Genomic DNA, 22,046 nt, shown 5'->3' with positions numbered 1-22,046 from the left:
ATAGATTTGCTTTTAATAAGTGCTTTTTTTAATTACCACTTACCAAAAATACTGAGTAGGCCCCGAGGTGAATGGGCGCAAGTTCAGGCCGTGGCCCCGGAGCCTAACGGCTCCGCTTGCCCCGGCAGAACCCTGCAGTAACGCGGAGGGCGAGGGAAGCGGCCCCTGAGGGCGGTCGGGCGGCGGCGGCGGGCCCAGCACTTCGCCCCGGTCCCTAAGCGCGCTGCCGCCCGGCCCCTCTCCTCGCCGCTCTTCCTCACAGCAACTCAGCGCCTTCACCCGCCCATTGGCTCCCCCCTCCCTGCCTCCCCGCCGGCCCTCCGCGCGGCACACCCCTGCCGCCCCATTGGCCCGTGGCGCGCCCTCATTTGCATGGCGCCCCGCGCGCCAATCAGCTGCCGCTACCTGCTTAACATGCAAAAAGCCGGCCAGTCAGCGGGCGCGGGGGCCGGGCCACCACGTGCTGTTGCTAAGCTTCGGCTTCTAAATTGTTACTATAGTGGCCAGCCTATCAGAGGGGAGATCGGGATCTGTCAACATTCTCTGCCCCAGCCAGAGGAAAAGGAGGGGGGCTCCTCGCTGCGGATTGGCCCTGCCGCAGCGCCCCGTCCCGCCCCCGGGCTGAACCGCGGCCGGCCATTGGCGGCGCCGGCTGCCTGTCGCCAGTGTGTCAAATGTAGGTTGAGAGAGGTGCCTTATAACAGGGGACTTGGAAGTCCCCCGCGCGTGAACTCGGCGCGGTGCGGTGCGCGGCGCGGACGGGAGCGGAGCGGCCGGGCGGCGGGGGCGAGGCGCGGCACGGCTCGGCTCGGCTCGGCGCGGCTTGGCACGGCACGGCACGGCACACGCAGCCATGGAGTTGAACTCTCTGTTAATCCTCCTGGAAGCGGCCGAGTACTTGGAAAGAAGAGACCGAGGTACTGGGAGCAGAGGCGCTCGCTCCCTTTGTTGTGCGGCGGCTCGGGGACGAGCCCGGCCCCTCACCTGCGAGGGGCCCGGCGCCGCGCGGGGGGAACAAAGCGGCCCCTTCTCATTGTTGCCATCGCGGCTGGGTTTGGGCGAGCTCCGGATGGGGATCGCGTGTCCGCCGCAGCTCTCGGTGCCCCTTCCACCGCTCTCCCTGTTGCAGTTGTTATTGTATTGCAGTTTCGCCCCCTTCCCCCCCCCCTTAGTGCAGCGTTGCGAGGTTTTTGCATGATCCGCCTAATTTTTAATATGCACTCAATAATCCTCCTAATTTTGGCACTTTTTTTTTTTGTTACTGAGTTGTTATATATTTTTGTCTCGTTTCTTTTAAAAGATGCCAGAATAAAATCCAAACAAATCAACCAAAAAAATTCTGTTCTTTACCCTAGCGTTCCTGCAAAGGAGGAAAAAAATGCATGGAAAAAATATATTGCCACTAATGCTGACTTTGTCCCTAGAAGCAGAACATGGCTATGCATCAGTGTTACCCTTCGATAGTGACTATTCCAGAAAGAAAACAAAGGCAGGCACCATGGCCAGAAAATCCCAGAATAACAGGTAATAGACGCACCGCTTTTTCAGAACGAATTGGCAGCTTTTCCAGTATGTCTAGCTTATGTGCAGTGCATACATTTATTAAAAATAATAACTAATCCAGTGTCTTAGTTTCCCCCATCCCGGTAGTCGCCATTTTTTCCCTGGATGGGCTTGGCTCTGTTTTGATCTCTCATATAAACACTGCCACGCGTACACCATCTCCTTAGTACTCACTGCACTTCTAAACCATCCGCCCTCATCGCTCCTTCTGCTCCTTGCTCACCGACAGCGGCTTTTACTGCAGATCTTAACACCATAATTGCCATCCAGACTTCTCTTTGCATGGCACTAATTTCCCCCAGCGTTTATTTATAAACCACAGGCAGCAAACTGGCCGCCTCCTCCATTGCAGCGAGAGCAGATGCAGCCTCCGGTTGCAGCGCGGCGCTGGCCGGTGGAGGGGGAGCGCGTGCGGGGTGGCGGGGGGAGGATCCGACCGTGCACTTGAACTTCTCCTGTAGGTATTAAATAAGAAGGTGTCGGAGCGAAGTTGACCTCTCCAGGGCTTCTGCTGCACCCCTGCGCACCGGGTCGCGAGCCAGCCTGTCGCATGCCGATCCGTCAGAGTGCATGACTCGGTCGTTATTTATCGTGATTATCGCCTGCCTCTTTGTCGTCGTCGTCTGTTGTTTTTCCCGCAGCCGCTACCTGTGCTGCGATGGCATTAGCGGAGGGCTGCTGTGCGCAGGCTCTCTGCAGCTTTGTTTGCTGCTCCGGCAGTGGCTGCGTACGTGCGGGAGGCTGTCTTACAGGGACAGCGCCGGCCCCCGCCTGGGAACTCCTCCAGCCCCGTGTTGTGCCCGCTCTGCTCCGGCGGGGCAGCTCGGGGCGCAGCGGGGAGCACCGTGCCCAGCCGTCCCGCTGCGCCCCGGCGGGGCGACGCTCGCCCCCGAGCCGCGCCGCTCTCCCAGCGCAGGCTGGCGGTGGACGGCGGTTCCTGTGGAATAGCCTAAAATGAACTCAGCCCGCACGTGACTTGTTTTCCACATTAGAAGCGAGTCTCAGTGGGCCTGCTCCGCTCTTGCCCGCTCCGGGGGGATCCCGCATGGCGCTGGAGCGGGCAGCCGGGCTTGCCGGTGCCGGAGCGGTGCGGGGCAGCTGGCCAGTTGGTGGCTGTGGGACGCTGAGGACRCAAACTGAAATCAAAAGCTGACTAGCTCCCTCCTTGAGAAAAACATGAGCTCGTGAGCGCTGTGCTTATTGCCTACCCTGGCGGAGCAATGTGGCTTGAAGATAAGCGAGGAAATGGGGAAAGCGAATTGTTCCCCTGCCCCCCTGCTCTGAATGAGGTGGACGCTTGTAGGCGCATTAATTGCAGTAGTCCTAAAATTTTGTCTTTAGTTGAGTTCCATGTCTCATCTTGGAGTGTAGAGAAGACGTCAGCTCATTTTAAAAAGAAAGTCAACAGGAATGGGAGGTGTCTTATTTTCTGAGACGCTTTGCTCCTGAATATTTTTAATTATTATACAATATACTTGCTGCCTTAAAAAAAAAAAAGAAAAAAGAATTCACAGCTAATCTGAGCAGATCTCAGAAATTTCCGGCTGTTAAGTGCTCACTGAAATGTACAGGTTTCTTCTCTTCTGTCTCTTGTATGCAAGAAATCTTTGCTACTTACAGAACTATTTTTCCATCATCTCCTTTCTTGGGTCTCTTGTCACCGGCTGCAAAATGGTTATTTGTTGGAACTGTAAGCTGCTTTCAGGAGTTCTAGGAGAGGATTTGTAATCTATCGAATACAGCAGAATTAAAAGATTTCTGGTAACAGATTTGCTAGCATTATTAAAGCCGAGACATGCATGTCTGCTTGCAGTTGCCATCCTGCATTTTTGTGACTATACATTTATATATACCTGTTCAGACCTTTTTTCTGATTCTCATTGTATAGCAGTGATAACCTGCAAAAATGCCACCCTGTAGTATGCAGTGGACATATTACTTAGGCTTTCCTTTCTCCTACTGCAGTGAATAGATCAGGGATGAGCTATTTATATTATGGGACAAGATAATACTTCTGGAGAAATGTCTTCAAACGTAGCCACCGCCATGACTGTGGTTTGTCTGGTTCAGCGTGGACACTAGGCATACGTGTTGGTCTGTAAAAAGGAGACGCATTGCTTTAATGCAGCATCCTGCTATTTCAAGGATGGAGGTGCATCAGCAGAACTGTGTGGGCACCTCTGCATTGTACGTACTGACTTGGTACCCGTTTCTAACAACTGCTGCTCAAGGTTTCCTATGAACTTAAATGTGAGGGGGAGAAATTATCCTTACATTAGAACATGCAATCTAAAAGCCACGAAGTAAACTAGCATCCCTGTTACTATTTTGAACTTATGGGATATTGGGTCCGACCCTCAGACTAGAATCTGAATCTTTGACTATACAGTTAAATCTTCCTGAGCAACTCAAAGATTAACAGAAGCAGACGACTGGCCAAAGTTCAGAGGATCTGGAGTGGTCGTTGGTAACGTGAACCACTGGGCAAAGTGTTTGTACATTGCTTCACTTTACCCATTTTCCAGAAGCACTGGGTTTGGGGCTTCAGATGTGTGCAGGCATGATTGCTTACGTGTCTGCAGTTTACACCTTACCGTGGTTTTATTTTATGTTATTTTTTTAGTATGTATATAAAAATATGTATTTAATGATGGAGGAGTAGGGATGGAGCAGATAACTGCACACTTCAAAACTGCAGGGGCTTTGTTGTTGTTTTCATTATCTATTTTTATATCCTGCAGCATCCTCAGCTCCCTGTGTTTATGCCATCTGATCACTTAAAGTGCACTATATATATATATATATATATTTTTTTTTAAGTGTGAAAAACATCTTCCTCCACATTCTTGGAAAATCAGAGCAGGGGGGAGAAGGCGAAAGCTGTCAGATGCCAGGAAGGCCGGTGCGCTGCGCACTTCTTTGTTCTCTCCGTGGTGCCCCGTGCTGCCTGCCGCCTTGCTGGGAGCAGCGTGGCCGGGCCGGCTCCTGGCCGGCTCGTACAGGTGTCCTCGCTGGCCAGCTGATTTGGGGCCTGGGAGAGGGCAGGCTGGCAGCTGCCCCATCGTTCAGTGAGGGCGCTAGTCGGCGTCTCCTTCCTTTGCCGAGCTGGTGGTGATGTTCATGTGACACGTACGAAACCGTATCTCGAGGCCTCCGTCCCCACGTCGGATGCGGTTGACTTTGGCTAGCGAGCTCGAGATACTGGGGAGAGGAAGGGGGAGCAGGACTGACAGTGCTCCAGACAGGATGACTGCATCCAGGCTAAAAGATTGCTAGCCGTGGGGTCGCGACGAAAGGAAAAAGTAATTCTGACATGTTTGCATTCATACAGGGGAAAAAATCAGCATAACTGCATTTAATTAACAGAATTCTATAAGCCTCCTGCCCACTGCAGGAATCCTACGTTTCTGCTTTGTCTGCTTGTAGTTTTTAATTAAAATTTGAAGTGGTCATTAATAGTTTGCTGCTGAACAGACTATTCTCAGGGTTGTTGCTGGCAATCAGACATAATTTGCAGCCATTTTTTTCACTTCTACATCACACTTATTTGATCCCTGTGTTTTCTTCTTACTGTATTTCCTACTGCTCCCTCTCCCACGTCACACAAACCAGACCATGTAACGTGGTTTTGTTTTTTGTATCTTTCTGCTTTGTTTGTTTATGCAGTGTCCTCTGTGGCGATGCAGACTTGTTCTCCGACAGTTTTGACCAAAATCCTGTGACAAATGAAATTGGATTCTTGTTTTGCAAGGAGAACAGGAGATTTGAGAAAGGCACAGCCTGTAATTGACTTTTGGGGGCAGGGGAGGTAAACCTAGGTCACGTCTTCTTGCTACACTAATACTTATCATGTACTTGGCCATAGTATAATAAACGTCTCCTCTTTGCAGAACAGTAACTGTAGTTCCTGAAGCAGTGCGATGCAGTCTAATAAGCTTTGTTAATGTGTAGTTGGAATTAAAGAAATGGCATAAAACGGAGAGCTGGATTTAGTGGAGTTGTGCCTTGGAAATTTTAATAACAAGTATTCACATGTCTCCCCGAGATTGCAGTTTGATCCAATGAAATGGATAGATAACAGATGTATGCAATTTGCTGAGGAGGAATATTACACAAATCTGRAATTTGGTGACGTTTGCTGGTAAGGAAAGGCACTTTGATAGGAAACCACGTTAGTCTGCAGATAACTGGGTTTTCTTGTTTCCTGTCTGTAATGACAATTTCAAATCTATATGTTTCTGTGCTTATATAAAAAGAAGGGGGGGAAGGGAGACAGTTTGAACTGAGCCCCCTGTGGACGATATCCTTCATGACACTGCCAGAACATAAAATAATTAGATTTGGAGGACTTGATCCTCTGGTGCTTATATTGTGTGTTCTTACCCTTGGGAAAGGTGGATTTAAAACCCTGAGTGTCTGATGTCTTGAGCTGTGCATGACTGTAAGGGACGGTGTCAGCCCTTGAATAGTGGAACTCAGGCTGTGTCTTTGCCATGAAAGGGTCAGAAATAAGGTAAAATGAAAACGAAAATCTTAGTGTTAGATGCCAGTCTACTGAGGTCACGGTTAAATTTACTTGCAGAGAAAGGAATTGGAAGTCAGTGGTGCAGTGTACTTGGCCTGTAAATTTAGGAGCCGATTTATTTGGGGGGGGGGGAAGCAGGAAATGAAAGCAAAATAAATGTAGGTTTATAAATATATCTTCTGCATCTATTAAAATTAATATTTATGTTCATGTGTTMTATAAATAGACTTGTACTTTGTGCTGTGTTCTGGTGAAGGGTTTTATGTAGAAAAGGATGAAAGCTGCGTTTGGTGTTTCAAATAAAAACAGAGTTGAACGTCCGAATGCCTTTGTTAATGTTGGCTCCCAGCGACAGGCAGCCCGTGGCCCACGGAGCAAGCTCCTCGCTCCTTGCAGATGTCAGTCCGTGCCCACACAGAGCAGCTTAGGGGTCAGAGCCTGGCTCTTATTTATTATTATTATTTTTTCTTTTTTCCTTTTGCGGAAGGCTGAGAATAAAACACTGTAACCCAGGCTGTGGAGACATGACTTCTCTGCTTTTTTACATGGCTTTCTGAATTTGATGGATCCCTTAGGGTTTGCTTTCCTACGACTGAAGCCAGAGGGACAACAGTCGATACTGCTGCACTTGCCTTTCAAACTGATAAGTTCGATCCTAATATAATAAATCTCAACAAACTGATCTGTCACCACTGAGGTACTGTAGTAAGCCTGGGAGTTGCAATGTTTTTTTGCAATGAAGAAGAAGAAATCGCTGCCATATTAAAGTGCATTCAGACCTYGCGCCCGCGAACGTGCGACAGCTTGAACTGGAGCCGGACACTGGAGCCGAGCCCTGCGTAAGGAGCACCAATGTGCCTGTTTCCCAGACCCCACCGTGTCTGCAGAGCTGGCCACGTTTTGCTCCGAGGAGAGTGTCCAGGTCATTTCCAGTGGATTAATTCCGTATGGACACGCTGTTTCTTAGGCATACTTCGAGTCCAGTTTAAAACCAGTGAAAAAAGCCCGGAACAGTGAATATGGGACAGAGCGCGCGCTTACACATGCAGGTTTAGTGTTACCGTCCCTCTCGCCTTGGGCGGTTTGGGTGACGGGCTGTAACAGCCGCTGTGTCCCCCCGTGTGTGCAGACAGTCCCCGGCAGGGAGTGGGGACCGGCGCGGGGCAGAGGTGCTGTGGCAGGGTTCGYGAGCCGTGCGCTCTCCAGCGCGCCGGCCCGCTTGGGGCTCCGAACCAGGCGTGGAAACCCGGCGCCCTGCCTCTTCTCGACCTTCGGGCCTGGGCGAAGCGCGAGCGCCGGCAGCATGGTCCTGCACCGGCCGCATGATGCCGGGTGCAGTGCCGCCCGCCGACAAAGCCTGTCTCTGACTTTCGGTCAGGGTCCGCGCGGGGGTTGCACGCCGCTCTGCGAGCCCCGTCTGCACCCCACAGCCCTGGCACACGTGAGACGCTGGCCCCCGTTTTAAGCTCGCTTAAAACTCGCTCGCTTAAGCTAGGCTGCTCTACTTGCCTTGATGGTTTATGGTGGGGTGGCAGCAGGAGCTTACCGGGGGCTTGCAGTCGGGACCTGCCTCCCATCAGCATTGGCGGAAAGAATTTAAACAGTGTTTAAATTCCTGCGTTTTGACAAGAGACACAATGTGGTGAGACAAATGGGTGGAAGAAGTAGAGGAAGGTGTTTTACCAGCAGCCAGGCAGAGCCCCACGCGTGATGACATCTCAGCCTGGCAGTGAGGCCTCCTCACCTCCCTTTGTTGCCTTCTCCTCGCTGTGGCCCTGCCAGGAGCTCCTCAGCTCAGTAACTGGGTAGAAAATTACTCTTTTTCTCAGATTTGTTTTTTCTGGGTTAGTCTTCCAATCATCTTGATTAGCGCCCGCACTAAGAGCTGAGATGCGTATTCTGAATGTTGCATTTAACAGGGTCGCTCAAACGCAGTTACCTAGAGGTCTTGTTTTGGGGGAGGAAGGGCGGCGGACAGGAAAGGAGCTCCAAGGAAATGCTGTTGGTTTGCAAGATGCCGTGCAGACTCCAAAATCTGCATTTACTTGGCTCCTCCCCCTTCTTTCAAATTTTCGTTTGACAGTTTATTCACTAAGAAAATATAACTGCTACTTAATAGCTGGTTAGCTGCTTGGCATTTGCTAAATGAGTATTAGTGCTGTCTCAAGTAAACAGTGCAGTCACTACAAATGAACAGCACTGGGCAGCAGCATTGCGGGTCTCTTCTTTCTGAATTGGTGATTTTGTTGGGGTTTTTAAATTTTTTTTTGCCTTTTTTGTATAAACCTTTTTATTGACACCTTTCTGTCATCATGTCTGCCTCCAACTCACCAAAATTTTGGGTGGAGCTACAGAACCCAGTATAGGGAACTTTAACTAACTCCCAAAAGGCTTCCTTCTCTTGCAGCCACTTTTGAAGGGCTCCACAGACCATTTATCTGTAAACCGCAGTCATAAACCTGCCTCTGCTATAAATATATATAAAAATAGACGTTATTTTAAATGGCAGATTGATCTTTTGCCCAATTCATGCTGTTTCCTTTCTTCGTAGGTCTGGTCCACACACTACCTTTCACTGAAGTAATAAAAGACACCAGTTCAAAATTTAGGTAGTGTTGAGGGTGCTGCTTATGTGCAGACAAGTTCTTACATTTTTTTCCTCGCTTCAGGTTGCATGAAAAGCAGGATGAGATGAATATTCTTTCAGTACACTATACTCCAAAAAGTGAGAGAGAAAACAAGCAGCATTTAGTGTAAATACGGTAGTTAGCCTGTTCTGGAGGTGGAGCAAGTCTCAGGTTAAATGTCAAAACTCTCATTTTTTGGTTCCTGGATAGGGCCTGACAGTTCAGGCATTAATCAGCCAACTCGCTCAGCGTCCCTGCGCTCCTGCGATGGGTGGCTGGTGCCTGTGTTTGCCTCTGGGTCCCCAGGAACCGTGCAAAGGGAGGCACGTGCTAGTAGCTGCTCCTCTTGGCAGCTGGCACCACGGGGGAGTGCAGCTGGGCCCCTCCAAACTAGCTTAGCTGTAGGGACCTAAAGCAAACGCCAGGAGCCCCCCCTGTGAGGAGCAGCAGTCCTGTAGGTGTGCGGCACGCGGAGGGACTTTCAGGTGTTGGTTGTGTCCTCTCTTTGCCTAGCAAAATAAATTGTACGGGCAGAATTCCTCGGTGCCTGGCTCTTCTGCTGGCGTCGCTGTCGCCAGTTCTGCTCCCTGGAGTTGAATACGAGCTCCGGTTTACACCAGGCGAACGTGCAGAAGGCAGATTGGAGTCGGCCAGTTGCAGTGGATCTCGTTCACCTCGTGTCTAATGGGAGTGACTCCCCCAACGCTTTTGCCGTGGGGATAAATGCAGGCTAGCCAGTATTCCTTCTCTCTGATAGAGTCCCCCATGAACGTGGATGGACTGTTGGGAGAACGGTTCCCTCCTGGACCCTTATCTTGTGCGTGTTTGCGTAAACACTGGCTCATCTGGCGTAGTGTTCCTCACCTTTCCAGGAGAAAAATTTGATCTCTGTGTATGTAGGAGTGGGGAATAAAAACAGTATCCCCTTATTATGGTCAAACAGTGAAGACAGTAAATCACAGTAAACCAGTCCTTTTTGACCTATTAACGTAGCATAGAATATGTTTAAAGCACTTCCAGTATTGCTGTAGCGGTCAGGAACACTGATATGATATGTAGAAATACATACGTTACCTGGTCATGGCTCACTTGGTGCAACCAGTTTGCAAAGAAAAATCTGATAGGCTCTTCAGAAAAAGATGCCAGGTGATAGCCGATATAGTTCATGCCTTAGTAATGACACTGGGATCCTTTCCAGTGAAAGTGAATTAGCATCAGACCGAAACCTTGTGAGTACTGGAGTTTTCTCTTATCTGTGGAGGGACGGTTCACTTAATTCATGAGGAGCTGCGCTGGCTTGGAGCGGACGGCTTGCAGATTTGTGCAGCAGTGATTTCTTTGCATGCGCTTTGCTTTGGTTTTTCCTCTCTGCAGCCAGAGAGCCGCATTAGCAGTGCTGTTCTCATCACTAGCGTTCAGATATGCTGCAGCATCTACATGCACGCGTGCGGAGGGGGAGAGGCAGAACAGCTTGCCACTGAGCGAATTATGCATTCGTGTAGGAAGGATTTCTCACCCAGTGCTGCCTCAGCTCGCCCTGCGGGTGAGAATGGACTGTGCATTTACACCTCGGGCCTCACCAAAGCAATCTCTGTCAGCGCGTAATGCCCAGATGCAGGCAGGGGTTATAGCGCATTGTGGGAGGGCTGCTTTGACGTAATCTGCCAGCCGTAAAAGCTGCCACTGCCTTTGTATCTTTTGATCCTTATGTACTAGAGATGTTTTCAGTCGGACCAAACTAATGGTGCAGGAAGTTGCTGCTTTTGAAGCGGTGGCCGTAACTTCATTTTAGGAATGTTTTTTATCTGAGCTGTATAAATAAATAGAATTGATATTTCCAGCTGAATCAATTAAAAAATCCTCCAAGAAGTTGAGGCTGCTTTCCAATGGCAAAAAACCTGAAGCATTTTAAAGAACAAAAAACCATGTCAAGTGCCGGTAGGTAGATAGGAAGAGAACGGCATACCGATGCGGTCAGTTCAGAGATTGTGATATTTTTTATCTGTTCGTAGACGCAGACAACTTGAAGAGGATGCCTCTTTTTTGGCATTAAGATGTCAACAGGAACAGCAGTAGTTAGCTGCTGATTTTTCTTTCTGCTCTTCTTTGGACTTCTTGAAAGCTAGATTTTCAGGTGCTTTTTACTCTTACCCATTACCATGTAGATCTTATAACACTTTCTGCCCCCTCATAATTTTTCTTCTCGGATGAAAATTTTGTGGGCTGTTTTTCATACTAACTTGATCATTTTTTTAATGTCTAATTCTGTCTCTGAATATATTTTAAAATGTATATATGCAAATTTATTATAATTTCCCCCCAAAACCCATAGTTTACTCATAGAAATTAAGTTGGTACCTTGAAGTATTTAAGGGATGTAAAGTGAACCCGTTTAACAGATAAGCTGTTTTGTAATCCATATAAAGATATGTTTTAGAGAGCTATTTTGCAAGTTATGCAGGTGATGACTTTTAAATATTCTAAATCTTGGTATTCATCCTTTTCACTAATATTTCTTTTCTCTTTTTAATAGGTCATCACACAACGAACTAGAAAAACATAGGTAAGTCTTGAGAAAAACACAAAAGATATATGGCTAACACTAGAATTACTGTGCTTAAGGATAATGTGTTGAAAATTCTTGACTCTGCATTGAACGGTTTATTAAGCTTTTTAAGAAATTGACTAAAATCTAATAGCTATAATCTTATTTGGGGTTTTCTGTTGTTCAGTATGCTATTTTTGAAACATCCCTGATAATTAGCTTTTGACTGATTAATGCTGTAACTGGTTAAGTATTGGCTCACTGTTACTAATAAAGAATCTGATTCCAGAAACTGTTTGCTAGAGGTGTTAAATGTTGGAAGTACAGCCAAAGGATATTGTGATTAAGGTGGATGGTCTCTGGGAACAATATGTTATGTAGGATTTTTTTTTTTTTTTAAAGCACACCTACTTTAAATACACTTAGTTTTAGTCCTGTAATTCCCATTGAATGTAAGTACCTATAAACAAATTTAAGTCTGCTCCTTTGCTGGTATATGTTCCCTTCCAGAGAACTGTGTGTGGGCTAGAGAGCAGTAGTTCCTGAGCTGCAGCCCTGGTTCTGTGTATTCAGTGCTGTGAAAAGCTGTGCTTATTTATTAAGGACAGTCCTTAGACCCTGAAGACCTGATTTTTAAAGAACTCATGTTTACACGGTTTTGGAAACAATGTTTACCCTCTATAGTATCTTGTCAGCATTTGTTTGCAAATGGGCTTTTTAGCTGCGGCAATTCTCCCGGGGTGCACTGCTCTGTGGATGTGTACAGAGAGCTGCAGAGTGCAAAAGGTGCCCTTCTTCGCACTGGCTTTCAGTTCCCCTGCTGAGCAGCTCCGAGGCCCCCTCAGCGCAGGATCGCTTCCTTTCCCCCGTCGCTCAGGCAGCAGGATGGACTATCTTCTGGGTCGTAGTCCGTCCTTGTACGTGTGGCTTGTGGTATTTTGCGTTTCATGGGTCCAAAGAAGGCAAGGGGTGTGCGCATGAGTGTGAACGTGACCTGAACCTATTTGCATGCTTCTGAATATGTGAAAAGTGGTTGATGGTTGTTTTTGATGGAATTAGCAAGGTTCTGAAAGGCAGTGCCTGTCCTCGATGTTCCTCTGGGCACGTCCCAAAACAAGACTGAACTTGCTGGTTTTGGKTTTTTTTTGTTTTGTTTTGCTTTTTTTTTTTTTTTTATCCAAATCCGTTCTGTGGGCAGCAATTATTCAGCAGCTAGGCCATCACTTCCCTTGCATGCCTACATGCTTTCCTGTAGTTTAATTGTAATATGAGTAAACTATTGCTGTGCCTACAAGCCACGTGGTCGTCCTAGAGACGAGAGGAACTCTGAAAGCTCGAGTCCACAAATGCCGGCCTGGGTTGCAGAATACAGTGCGTCGGTGAAGGCAGTGAAATCAGCTGACAAGTACTGCTGACAGGGCCTTCACGAAAATACTTAATACAAAACTCAGCCCTTTAGTTACACTTCTTAAAAGAAGCTTTGACTCAGAACACTTGCAGCCATGCTTCTTTCTCGCTTTCTTGTTTTTTTCCATCCTCTTTCCAGACTTTCTTTTCCATTTCGTCCTTTTTCCCTGTCATTATTGATTTGTCATAATCTTAACTGCATATCCTTTTTTTTTCTCCCAGTCGTTTTTATTATCTCAGTATGGAATTTCCTCTTTTTTCTTCTTCTCTGCCTTAACATATTTAAGCAACATAGTAAATAAGGCAAAGTAGCGGCAGATGCAGAGGCAGAAGAAGGATCTATTAATTGTTCAATTTCTGTTCTCACTTTCAGTTCTATATTGTGTCTTTATAGTAGGTATACCATGTAGCCTTTGCCCTGCTGCCTTTTCTTTCTCTGACAGCTCAAAGTCAAAATAGGTATACTGCAAGGTACTCTTTCTGATTATTTATATAATATTTATAACTGCTTGTTGTAGCTTGTAAAGATATACTATATGCTATACTTGAAACAAAATTTTATTAATCCTGCTGATTGGTGTCAACTTGTAAATTAGTGTAAATGAGTTGTATGTGCAAACTGGTATTCACAAAAGCGAATGAAGTGTGTACAATTCTAGCTACACAACATATAGGTGTGATGAATGCTGACTTTTTTTAACAGCCCCCTCGTCCAAAACCATGGTCTTTATGCATCARTATTAGTGGTTGTACTGTTTATTGCTCCATTTTACTAAAATTGCATTAAAATCCATGAAGCATCCTGTACAGTTTAATGGTTCCCAGCCAGAGCAAGTCTCTGTAGCAGCAGGGCGGTGCAGCAGCGGCTGCTCTGCCTACTCCCAAAATAGCCCTGCCCAGCAGCTGGGGAGCACTGGATGTTGATTTTGGAGGTGTATCCTTTCCAGGACCAGCGCCTTTGACTCAACACAGCCATGATGCCTCTGGCTCAAACACACTTGATTATCTCACGGGAGCTCATCAGGGAGGAAGAGAGGAGACGGCGGCTCATATCCTCCTCATCGCTCTCGTAACCCCTTTAGGTATATATCTCCTGCCCGTTAGGGAATAGAGCTTTTCAGTTGGGATGACTTGCCCAAGTACCGAAAGGAGAAACACAGATCTGATTCAGCTCGCAGCCCAGTCGCTCGCATGAAGGTTGTGGGCTGGACTGAGAGCTGGAGGACCGGAAAATGACTTCCTAGCTTGCAGGGCCTTTCTCTGCTGGGTGAGGGTAGCCAGAACTGACACTAACCAGAAAGCCCCAGTAGCCATTTACTGGTATGCAGTGCTGGTTTTTAGGTTCTGCATTTATGCGTGCACACAGCAGAGGTTTTATCTCCGATTTTCACGTCAGTGGGAGTGGCCGTGGTCGCGCTCGCTGTGTTTGCAGCCTCTGCTGTTTGGCACCACTACTGTAATTTGCATTTTCTGCTGCTGGGTCTCTTTTCTCTGTGCTCTTGAGGGGATGCTCAGGGGAAGACAAATGAAAGCAGGGACACAATTCCAACAAAAACTCAGTTATACAGTAGACTTTAGACTACAGTTGCAGTAAAGTGTTTGTCAGCAGTTCACACGTAAAGTTCTTTTCCTTCTGTTTTTAATCTCCATAGGACACCCTGCTCAGAACTTCTACGTGTGTTCATTATACAGAAACTCTGTAACGATTCATCAGTCTGTTGACTGTCCTCTTTTGGTCCTGTGTGATTAAGGTTTACATCTATAGCCATGAAACAGGAAACCCGCTAGGTAAAAAGTGGGAAGGAGAGAAATCTTCTGTCCTAAGGACAGTTGGTGTTTTATAAGATATTTTAATAATAAAGGTAGGTCACTCAGAATGGCACTCAACTGTAGCATTTCTACTGACTGAGCAAAATATATATGTGTGTGTGTGTGTGTGTATTTAGCATTTCCAACCAGAGCATTGTATCAGTAGCATTTTCACTGAGCAATGTAAATAGCAAGTACATTGGTATTAATCTTGACTTTTTGCAAGGAAATTTGTAAATCAGCCTAACCTGACAGCTGTACAGAGGAATTCAATTTTCAAACTGTAAAAACAATAATCCACTAGAGACTCAAGCTTCTTAAAAAGGTACAGCATAATCTCACTTCTTTACATTAATTTAAACTAGTTCTACATTACAATATAAAAACCCAGGTATTTTCCCCTCAAGATTGTATGGAGATCCTGTTTGTTACGGCATGAAGGCAGTGAGTCATCTGCCCTTTTGCTATTCACCTGTGGATTTGTCCCTCCAGCTTGTGCAGAACTGTAGAAGGAAGTGACACTTCTCTGTTGATGGTGCATCCTTTTTTTTTTTCTTTACTTTTTTTCTTTTCTTAAGCAGAAGGAGCCCTGAAAAAGAATAGTGTGACTGACCCTTGGGGCTCCTTCTCTGACAAAGTGATTTCATTCCTGTTGCCTTGCTATGGTGAGCTTCTGATCCTGGTGTAGTAGGAGTTCGAGATCTTGCCCTTTCTGTGGCAAGGTCTTTGAAAATAGCTCGTGACACTGAATGTTTTTAAAGAGCAGCTTTAAGAATTAGTGAGTAATGAATAAAAAGCTTCTGCTTTAGTGTACCTCGAAACTGGCAAACCCCAACCTGGCAGCTTGTGAGTTGACTGAGTGCTTTGGCTGGGTAAACATGGTGAGGCTTCATCTAGATGGACAGTTATCCCTTGCATTTGTCAAACCATTTGTATTTTTCTTGGGGGATTTTGTTTGTTTTATAATCAAGAAGGAGGGGGAATGGATCAACAGTGGTAAAAATTGTCCTTGTCTTCATTCTACAAAATAGGACACCCCTGGGAAGCACTGGGGATATAATTAAAAGAGGGCACTAATTGATGTCTTTGGGCTGAAGGGACTGGAGATCTCTGACGTTGCAGTGCTCAGCACTGCAGCTTCTGACTTGCAAGTGCTCTCTGGCTCAGTGGGATCAGCAGATTCCAGTTAGTACTGTTATGCAGCATAAATACCTAACTGCATCGATCCGTCAGATTTAATGGTTATGAGAAAGCTTGGGAAATCGTCTAAACTGCTGCTTGCTGGAGGCTGGGGAGGGTAGAGTACTTCCAGGAAAGGTTCGCTTGATATGTGTTTTACTTCTACTGCTGTACTTCCATCATCAGTTTAATCCAGTGCAGTCGTACAGTGCTGGTGATGGGCTCCTGCTTCCTGCCAGCGCAGGAGAGAGGGGAGAAGCTTGCTTGTCCAGCCAGTTTGTTTTCCTGATCCAGCTCATTGTCACAGACAAACCCTAATGCCTGTACAAGGAGAGGGTGGTGTCGCTTCTTTGAGTGACAGTATTACTTTATGATGTGGGACAGTGCAGCTCAATTCTGTGTCAGTTTAATTGCTCCCAACCATCCAGTTCTGGCTTCTGTTGCATAGAGAACGCTGAACTGCTGACGCAGTACAGATAATATTATGTTATAATGGGTCTGTAAAAACTGCTAGCACTTTTAGGATGTTTACAGATTATACATAAAATATCCAGATAATGTGGCTGGTAGATTAGTGATAGGAACCACCTAGGCTTACCAGTAGAACTTAAACCTCATATTATAGTACTTTCTTTTATTTTTTTCATCAAGTAAAGATCTTTTTGCACCATCTGGTTAGTGTAAAATGTCTTTCAAATGAATTGCAATAAACATACCTGTGCACTGCTTAAGCAAGGTAATGTCTTAGGACCCTGACTTGCCTTCATGAGCAGGCAGCTACTGTGGTCTTGATACAACTGCGTCTCTTGCTGCCCTGCCAGGCATTGCTGCCTCCATCAGAGGTCACCACTTTGCAGCAGTCAGCACAAAGGAGTTGCCTAAGCCAGTGCAAGGTTAGTGTCATAGCTCAAACTGTTTTTTACCTGCAGTTTAACCTCAGGTGCCAGGCTTCCAACAGGAGCAAAGTATATGGTGGGGAAGGAAGGGAGGGATTGCCTTAAACTGCTGTAATAAGATTTTCCAGAGCTTGTGTATCAAAGTCTTTACAGAAGAACTGGACCCATAGAACCAAAAACTTGATCCTATGTTTTTGTTAAATTGCCCTGTGTTTCTCAGTCTGATTAATCTGTAGAATTAAGGAAATAAGAGAGAAGGCTTAGAGCTTTGCTCTGAAATGCTGTGCTTTCCTCACCTTTTCTTCCCCTCTAGGCATTTGGCAAGTCTCAGGACCAGAGACTTGTTTTGTACTCCATGCTGCAATAACTACTGTAAATTCCAGCGCACTGAAGTATCATCTTTTCAGTGCATACAGCAACATGATGCTGATCACACTTCTGACAAAAGTGTTTTCCCACCTAGGCTGTTGTTTCGGATGGGAGGGGTATATTAAGCTGATGAATCTACTCAGGAAGTTTTATTCCAAGTATCAGAGATGCACACATCCTTGTGCTACGGGCAAAGCTTTTATTCAGAAATGAAAAATTGACTAAAATAGGCTTTTGACCAAACTGTAATGTCCTCCTTCCTGCTGAAGTGGGCTTTGAACAAACTGAGGCCTAAGTATAGTCTTGGATTTGGGATCCAGAATGCCATGTGCTTCCTGGCCAGGCAAATTGCTGGCAGAAAGCAGATGAGCAAGAAAGCAAGCGTATGCATTTTTCCACTTGTATTTGTTGATCCCTCTCTCTCCAAATATGATTCCATTGTGTGTCTGCCTCTAATGGACTATATGAAAGATGGGTCTTGTTCTCAACATCTATTAATTGACTTGACCAGTTCTTATCTGCCATGGTAGAATGAATGGGCTGCTCTCGAACAAAATAGAGATGAATGGGCCAGACTTTTCAGGTGCCTAGATCCATACAGACCACAACTAGGTGCTTGTCTCCTGCAAATAGAGAAAGGTATGGCTCTGTTAGCAGGAGGACAAAAAGATTTGTTGAACTAGATATAAAAAAAATTGTTTTCCTTTTAACCTTGCTTAGCTCCAGCTGAGCAAGGAAGCTGGAACTTGATTTTTTTTTTTTTTAAGGTATTTAGGCAGCTAATGGGCTTTAAGAATCTGGCCTCTGAAGCTAGTCTTACCTAACATGATGGGAATCCTTATCTGAATCCCAATCAGTCTATGGAAACCCACAGATGAAAACTGGGTATACACAGGTGATGCCTGCCATCATTTGAAGGCAGTCACAAAGGTACCTGAAAGCCAAGAGTGCCATTCTGGCTACTAACTCAAGACTGGCTCAGAATTCACACTGAATTTGCAGGAGAGTGGATTATTTTCTCCAAAGTATGCTTTGAACACATTTTTGATGAGCCAGTGACCATGACCAGAGTAGACACAACAGGAGCAACCTAGCCTGAAGGTGATGATAAGCTTTGTGGGTTTCTTGTTCTCTCCCTGCTTCTCCCTCCCTGCATGTTGTATTGGTATCTCTACCTCTGTTTTCACCACTCCTTTCCATGGGGTGGTTATATTGTTTGAGTATTGGAAATAATGTGGCCTGGTCCCAAAGTCAAACCGGAGCTTTTGAATGGAACAGTATGTACATTCCTGTCACAGCTCGTGCTATTTCCCTTCCCTTCCCTTAGTTTTCCCTGGCGGACCCTTGTACATAACAATCCATGGCTTAAATTTACTGCAGAGGCTTCCTTCACAGGTCAATTAATTCTTAATGTGTTCTTTTCTCCTCAGTCCACATGGTGGTTTAGCATGTGGCAGGCCCAGTTCTGCCCTCAGCTCAAGATACTTCTGTAGGAGCTGCGCCTGTCTGTGCGCAAGCAGAATTGGGCCCCAAATCAAGTCGAGGCAGCTGCAAAGTACACAGTTAAGGTTTCAGAAACTGCACTAGGTATGAATGTTAGCCAGTAGACCATAACATGAAAAAGTATAATGCTGTTGCTTTGCAGCAGTTTAAATTTGGGCCTGTTTTTTAAAAACACAAGTGATTCAGTTAAGCTGACTTTTCTTGTCCTAAAACACTGCACAACTCACAAGAATGGATGAGGTTTTCCTTTTTTTGTCTCTGGGACTCCTTTGCTATTTTTGAAGGGAGATGGTAGCTTTGGGACTTTGTAGGGCTGTGTGTTTTGAGATAGAAACTGAAACGTGTACTGAACCCCGTACAAATCCTGCTAGAATAGAACAGAGCAACAAGACTTGTCAAATGATTTGAAGTGACTAGTATTTCCATTGCCTGACTTTATGTACTCAGATGGCAAGCAGGTCCAAAATTTAGGTTTTTCCTTCCATTACCAGATAATTTCAGGACACTGAATTTAAACAGTCTGGGCTGAATTTTGGGGGGAAGGAATAAGAAGAAGGAAAAGGGGGGGAGGGAGTTTCTAAAGCTGTCCCACACTTTATCACCTCAAAATGGATCGCTTTCATATTCTACTCAACTGCATCATCCTATCTGGCACAAAGACAATCAGCTTTGTACTTTTCAATGGAAAAGGAAATAGAATGTAAATTAAATTATAAACAAGGCCCTATCTGTGCTGTGGCAAGCTAAATCTAAACTTTGAGATAAGGCTGTCAGATATCTGCAACTCTCCACTGTCCCATGGCACCAGATTCTGTCACTGTTTGGGGAAAATACTGCATAAGTGTTACTGAAATTTTAATTCACATGATTGACTGTAAGAGTATCCAGTGTAGTCTTGGAATAGACCATATTTAATTACAGTCAGTGTATTTAATTCTTCCTCTAAATTTGCTTATATATATACCTACACTCTGTCTTTTCTATCCACCTCTAATTATAAGGTTTTAGTGAAGGAGTTTGAGACGTACAGCAAGACATTTGGGGACATGTATTCTTAATTACTTCAGGCTGATTTATTTTCTTTTTTTCCTTTGGTGTGTCTCCCTGGGGCCTGAACCAGTCTTTGGCTGGAACAGGCACCCTGCTGTCTACAGCAGGGACAAGAGGGCATCCCAGCTGCCTTGTCCTCCTACCAGTTTTGTCAACGTCTCAAACATCTACAGCGGTAAAAGGCAGCAATACCCACTGCCTCCTTCCCTCCGACAGCCAGTTAGCTTTGCTTATGCGTGCTCAGGCTGCTGCCATTAGATATTCCCTCTAAGATGGCCACGAAGCTTTGGTAGATACAGGTGTTGAGGAAGTATTAGGAAAAGCAAAAGCAGAAGCAAGAAATGGCACTGAACATCCATTTCTGATACTTAATTTCCTAGTCAGAGCTTAAAACTTTCTACCTCTGAGAACCAGAAGGTGATTGTTTAGGTGCCTAAAAGCAGATACAGTGGCCTCAACTTTGATTAGGTTTTAAAACTGTTGTGTGATTTGCTGTAGTTGCCTTTGGTATCATGCCTTTGATCCCAGGTGGAATTCCTATAGCATTTGTATAGCTAGAGATGACCCTTAGTTAATTTGGCTACTTGGCATTTACTTTGCATTTGGATACAGAGATATAATAGACAATAAAACTGCAATCACAGGTATCCAATATTCCAGGTACTATAGCCTCAGACTCTCCATTTAAGTGCATGCAGGAAAAGGCTGTCTAGTTCAGGTTGTCTGCCATCAGAAGTCCTAGCACTCGGTGTGTGAAGGCAATGCATATTTTTAATTTATCTAAAACAATTGAGCTTGACATGCCTCTCCTTTAATTTGGTATCATACACTGGTTAAAAAAAAAATATCTTGAACACATTTCTCCCCTCATTTGACATATGCATAAAACAAGTAGCTCTAAGGGAGGTTTAAAATAGGCAGGAAAAGCTTGCAAGGCTTTGTACTGTGCTCTGTTCACTTAGAGCCATGCTGTGCTGCAGCTCGACTTCTCTAGGCTTCTCCAAGCATTGTAGTCAACCCCCCCCCCCTTTTTTTTTTTAAGATCCTTCCTGTTGGCAACTGTCCTGAGACACGATGTTCTTGCTTAGCATTTTGATGTGGGGAAACAGTCTGATAATTAAAGCCGGTTTCAAGCCATGAGCTGATTTGTAAGCAGTAACTTGCTCTGGGGTGTGTTGTCAGTTGATAAACGTGCAACTTGTGTGTGCAGAGCCACACTGTACCTTGTGCCTTAATCAGTGTGTGTGCGAGTGACATGCACACTCCCCCAAACCACTTGTGGGGAGACTAAATGCATCATTTTAAACCACCTTTTGGTGAAATGTTAATTTGTGGAAAATTGTTATTATCATCCTGTTCCCCTCTGTGAACCCAGTGCAAACCCATTGTCATTATGCAATTTCTCCTCACCTAAACAAAGGCAGTTCTCTTCAGCCTGTGCTCTACCGTGCTCAACAAATTACTTACAAATACTGTGAAAGACAGCAGATAAAGCAAATATACTGCAGAATTGCAAACCTATGTCATTAGGTTTGAATTTGCTGTACAGCAAAAAATCTAGTGCTCCACAGTTGGCAAAGACTGAAAAAGCATTGCACTAATGTAAAGGATGGGGAGTCTGAATCAGCTGTTGGGGTTTGACTGGGGACTGCATGTAAGTACGTATGTATCTAAGGGTAACTTCAAGTGAGAATTAAAACTGCTTGATACCTGAATGGTCTGATCCTGCAGTGGAGCTTTCTTATCTGATTTGGGCTCTCACTGTTCTGAGGTAACAGACAAAATCTAATCTAACAAGCTGAGTGCCAGTAAAAGAGAGAGATTGGAGGTATCTAATTTAGGAGGACTAATAAATTGCATTGTGCACATTTTAATGCGCAGAACAAATGAATGGAAGGCTGGATGCATGAAGTGTTTAATACCTTTAATAAAAACACACCTGATTATTTTTTGTAAACTCTGCTTCCAAGTGTGTATAAATGTTTTCCATCGCTTGTGTATTTTCCCACAAGGCACTGTTCATCTCCCTTTGTTAGGTAGGTACTATATGATGCAAAGCTTGTTGTACTGTGTGATGCCTCTCTTGCTGCTGCTCAAAAGCACTTAAGAGGTAAACGTTAAAAGATAATCAGTAGGTAACGGGGCTAAAAATAGAAAACATCTGAAGCAGAAATTCCTTTTTTGTAGGCGTTAGAATTGTTCACATTTGTTTGACATTGACTTTAACATTTAAAATATAGAAAAATCTGTTCTTTCTATATAAGTACAACCTGAAGGCTACGATACTGAAATCTAGGTTGGAATCTTCATTTTTTTGCAGAAGAAAAAAAAAAATCCATGCATGGGTGAAAACTTACTGCAGAGGATTTCAACTATTTCCATAACGTTTGGTTTCTCTTGCCTCTGATTCTTGCCAGGACAGATTTTATTGGCTGGGGATGGGGATGGGGACTCCTATATGTGTAAATTTGAGATGGTCACCATCTAGGAAAGAGGAATAGTATTGAGTCACCATTGTGTTTGCTAGTGATGCTTTTAGGACTCCCTGTTTAGTTTATAAATTCTGATATTTT

General features: G+C 45.2%; 1 protein-coding gene across 3 annotated transcripts in view; it reads left to right on the top strand.

Moving 5' to 3' along the window:
* Positions 1 to 727: 727 nt before the first annotated feature.
* MXD4 (MAX dimerization protein 4) overlaps positions 728 to 22,046 on the top strand; it is a 39,062-nt gene continuing 17,743 nt past the window's right edge. Inside the window, exons 1-3 of one of the 3 annotated variants that reach the window (XM_026064675.1) lie at positions 728 to 917; positions 1,425 to 1,524; positions 11,249 to 11,278. In XM_026064675.1, coding sequence (XP_025920460.1) covers positions 854 to 917; positions 1,425 to 1,524; positions 11,249 to 11,278 — 194 coding nt within the window. In that variant the 5' untranslated portion in view covers positions 728 to 853. Of the gene's footprint in view, positions 918 to 1,355; positions 1,525 to 11,248; positions 11,279 to 22,046 lie in introns of all 3 variants that reach the window. The other 2 variants (XM_026064676.1, XM_026064674.1) reach the window with 2 other exon arrangements.

This window comes from Apteryx rowi, unplaced genomic scaffold (assembly GCF_003343035.1).
Source record: "Apteryx rowi isolate R43461 unplaced genomic scaffold, aptRow1 scaffold_22, whole genome shotgun sequence".
Classification (NCBI taxonomy): domain Eukaryota; kingdom Metazoa; phylum Chordata; class Aves; order Apterygiformes; family Apterygidae; genus Apteryx; species Apteryx rowi.
Note: the sequence above shows the minus strand (reverse complement) of the source record. Positions and strands in the feature narration are given on the sequence as shown.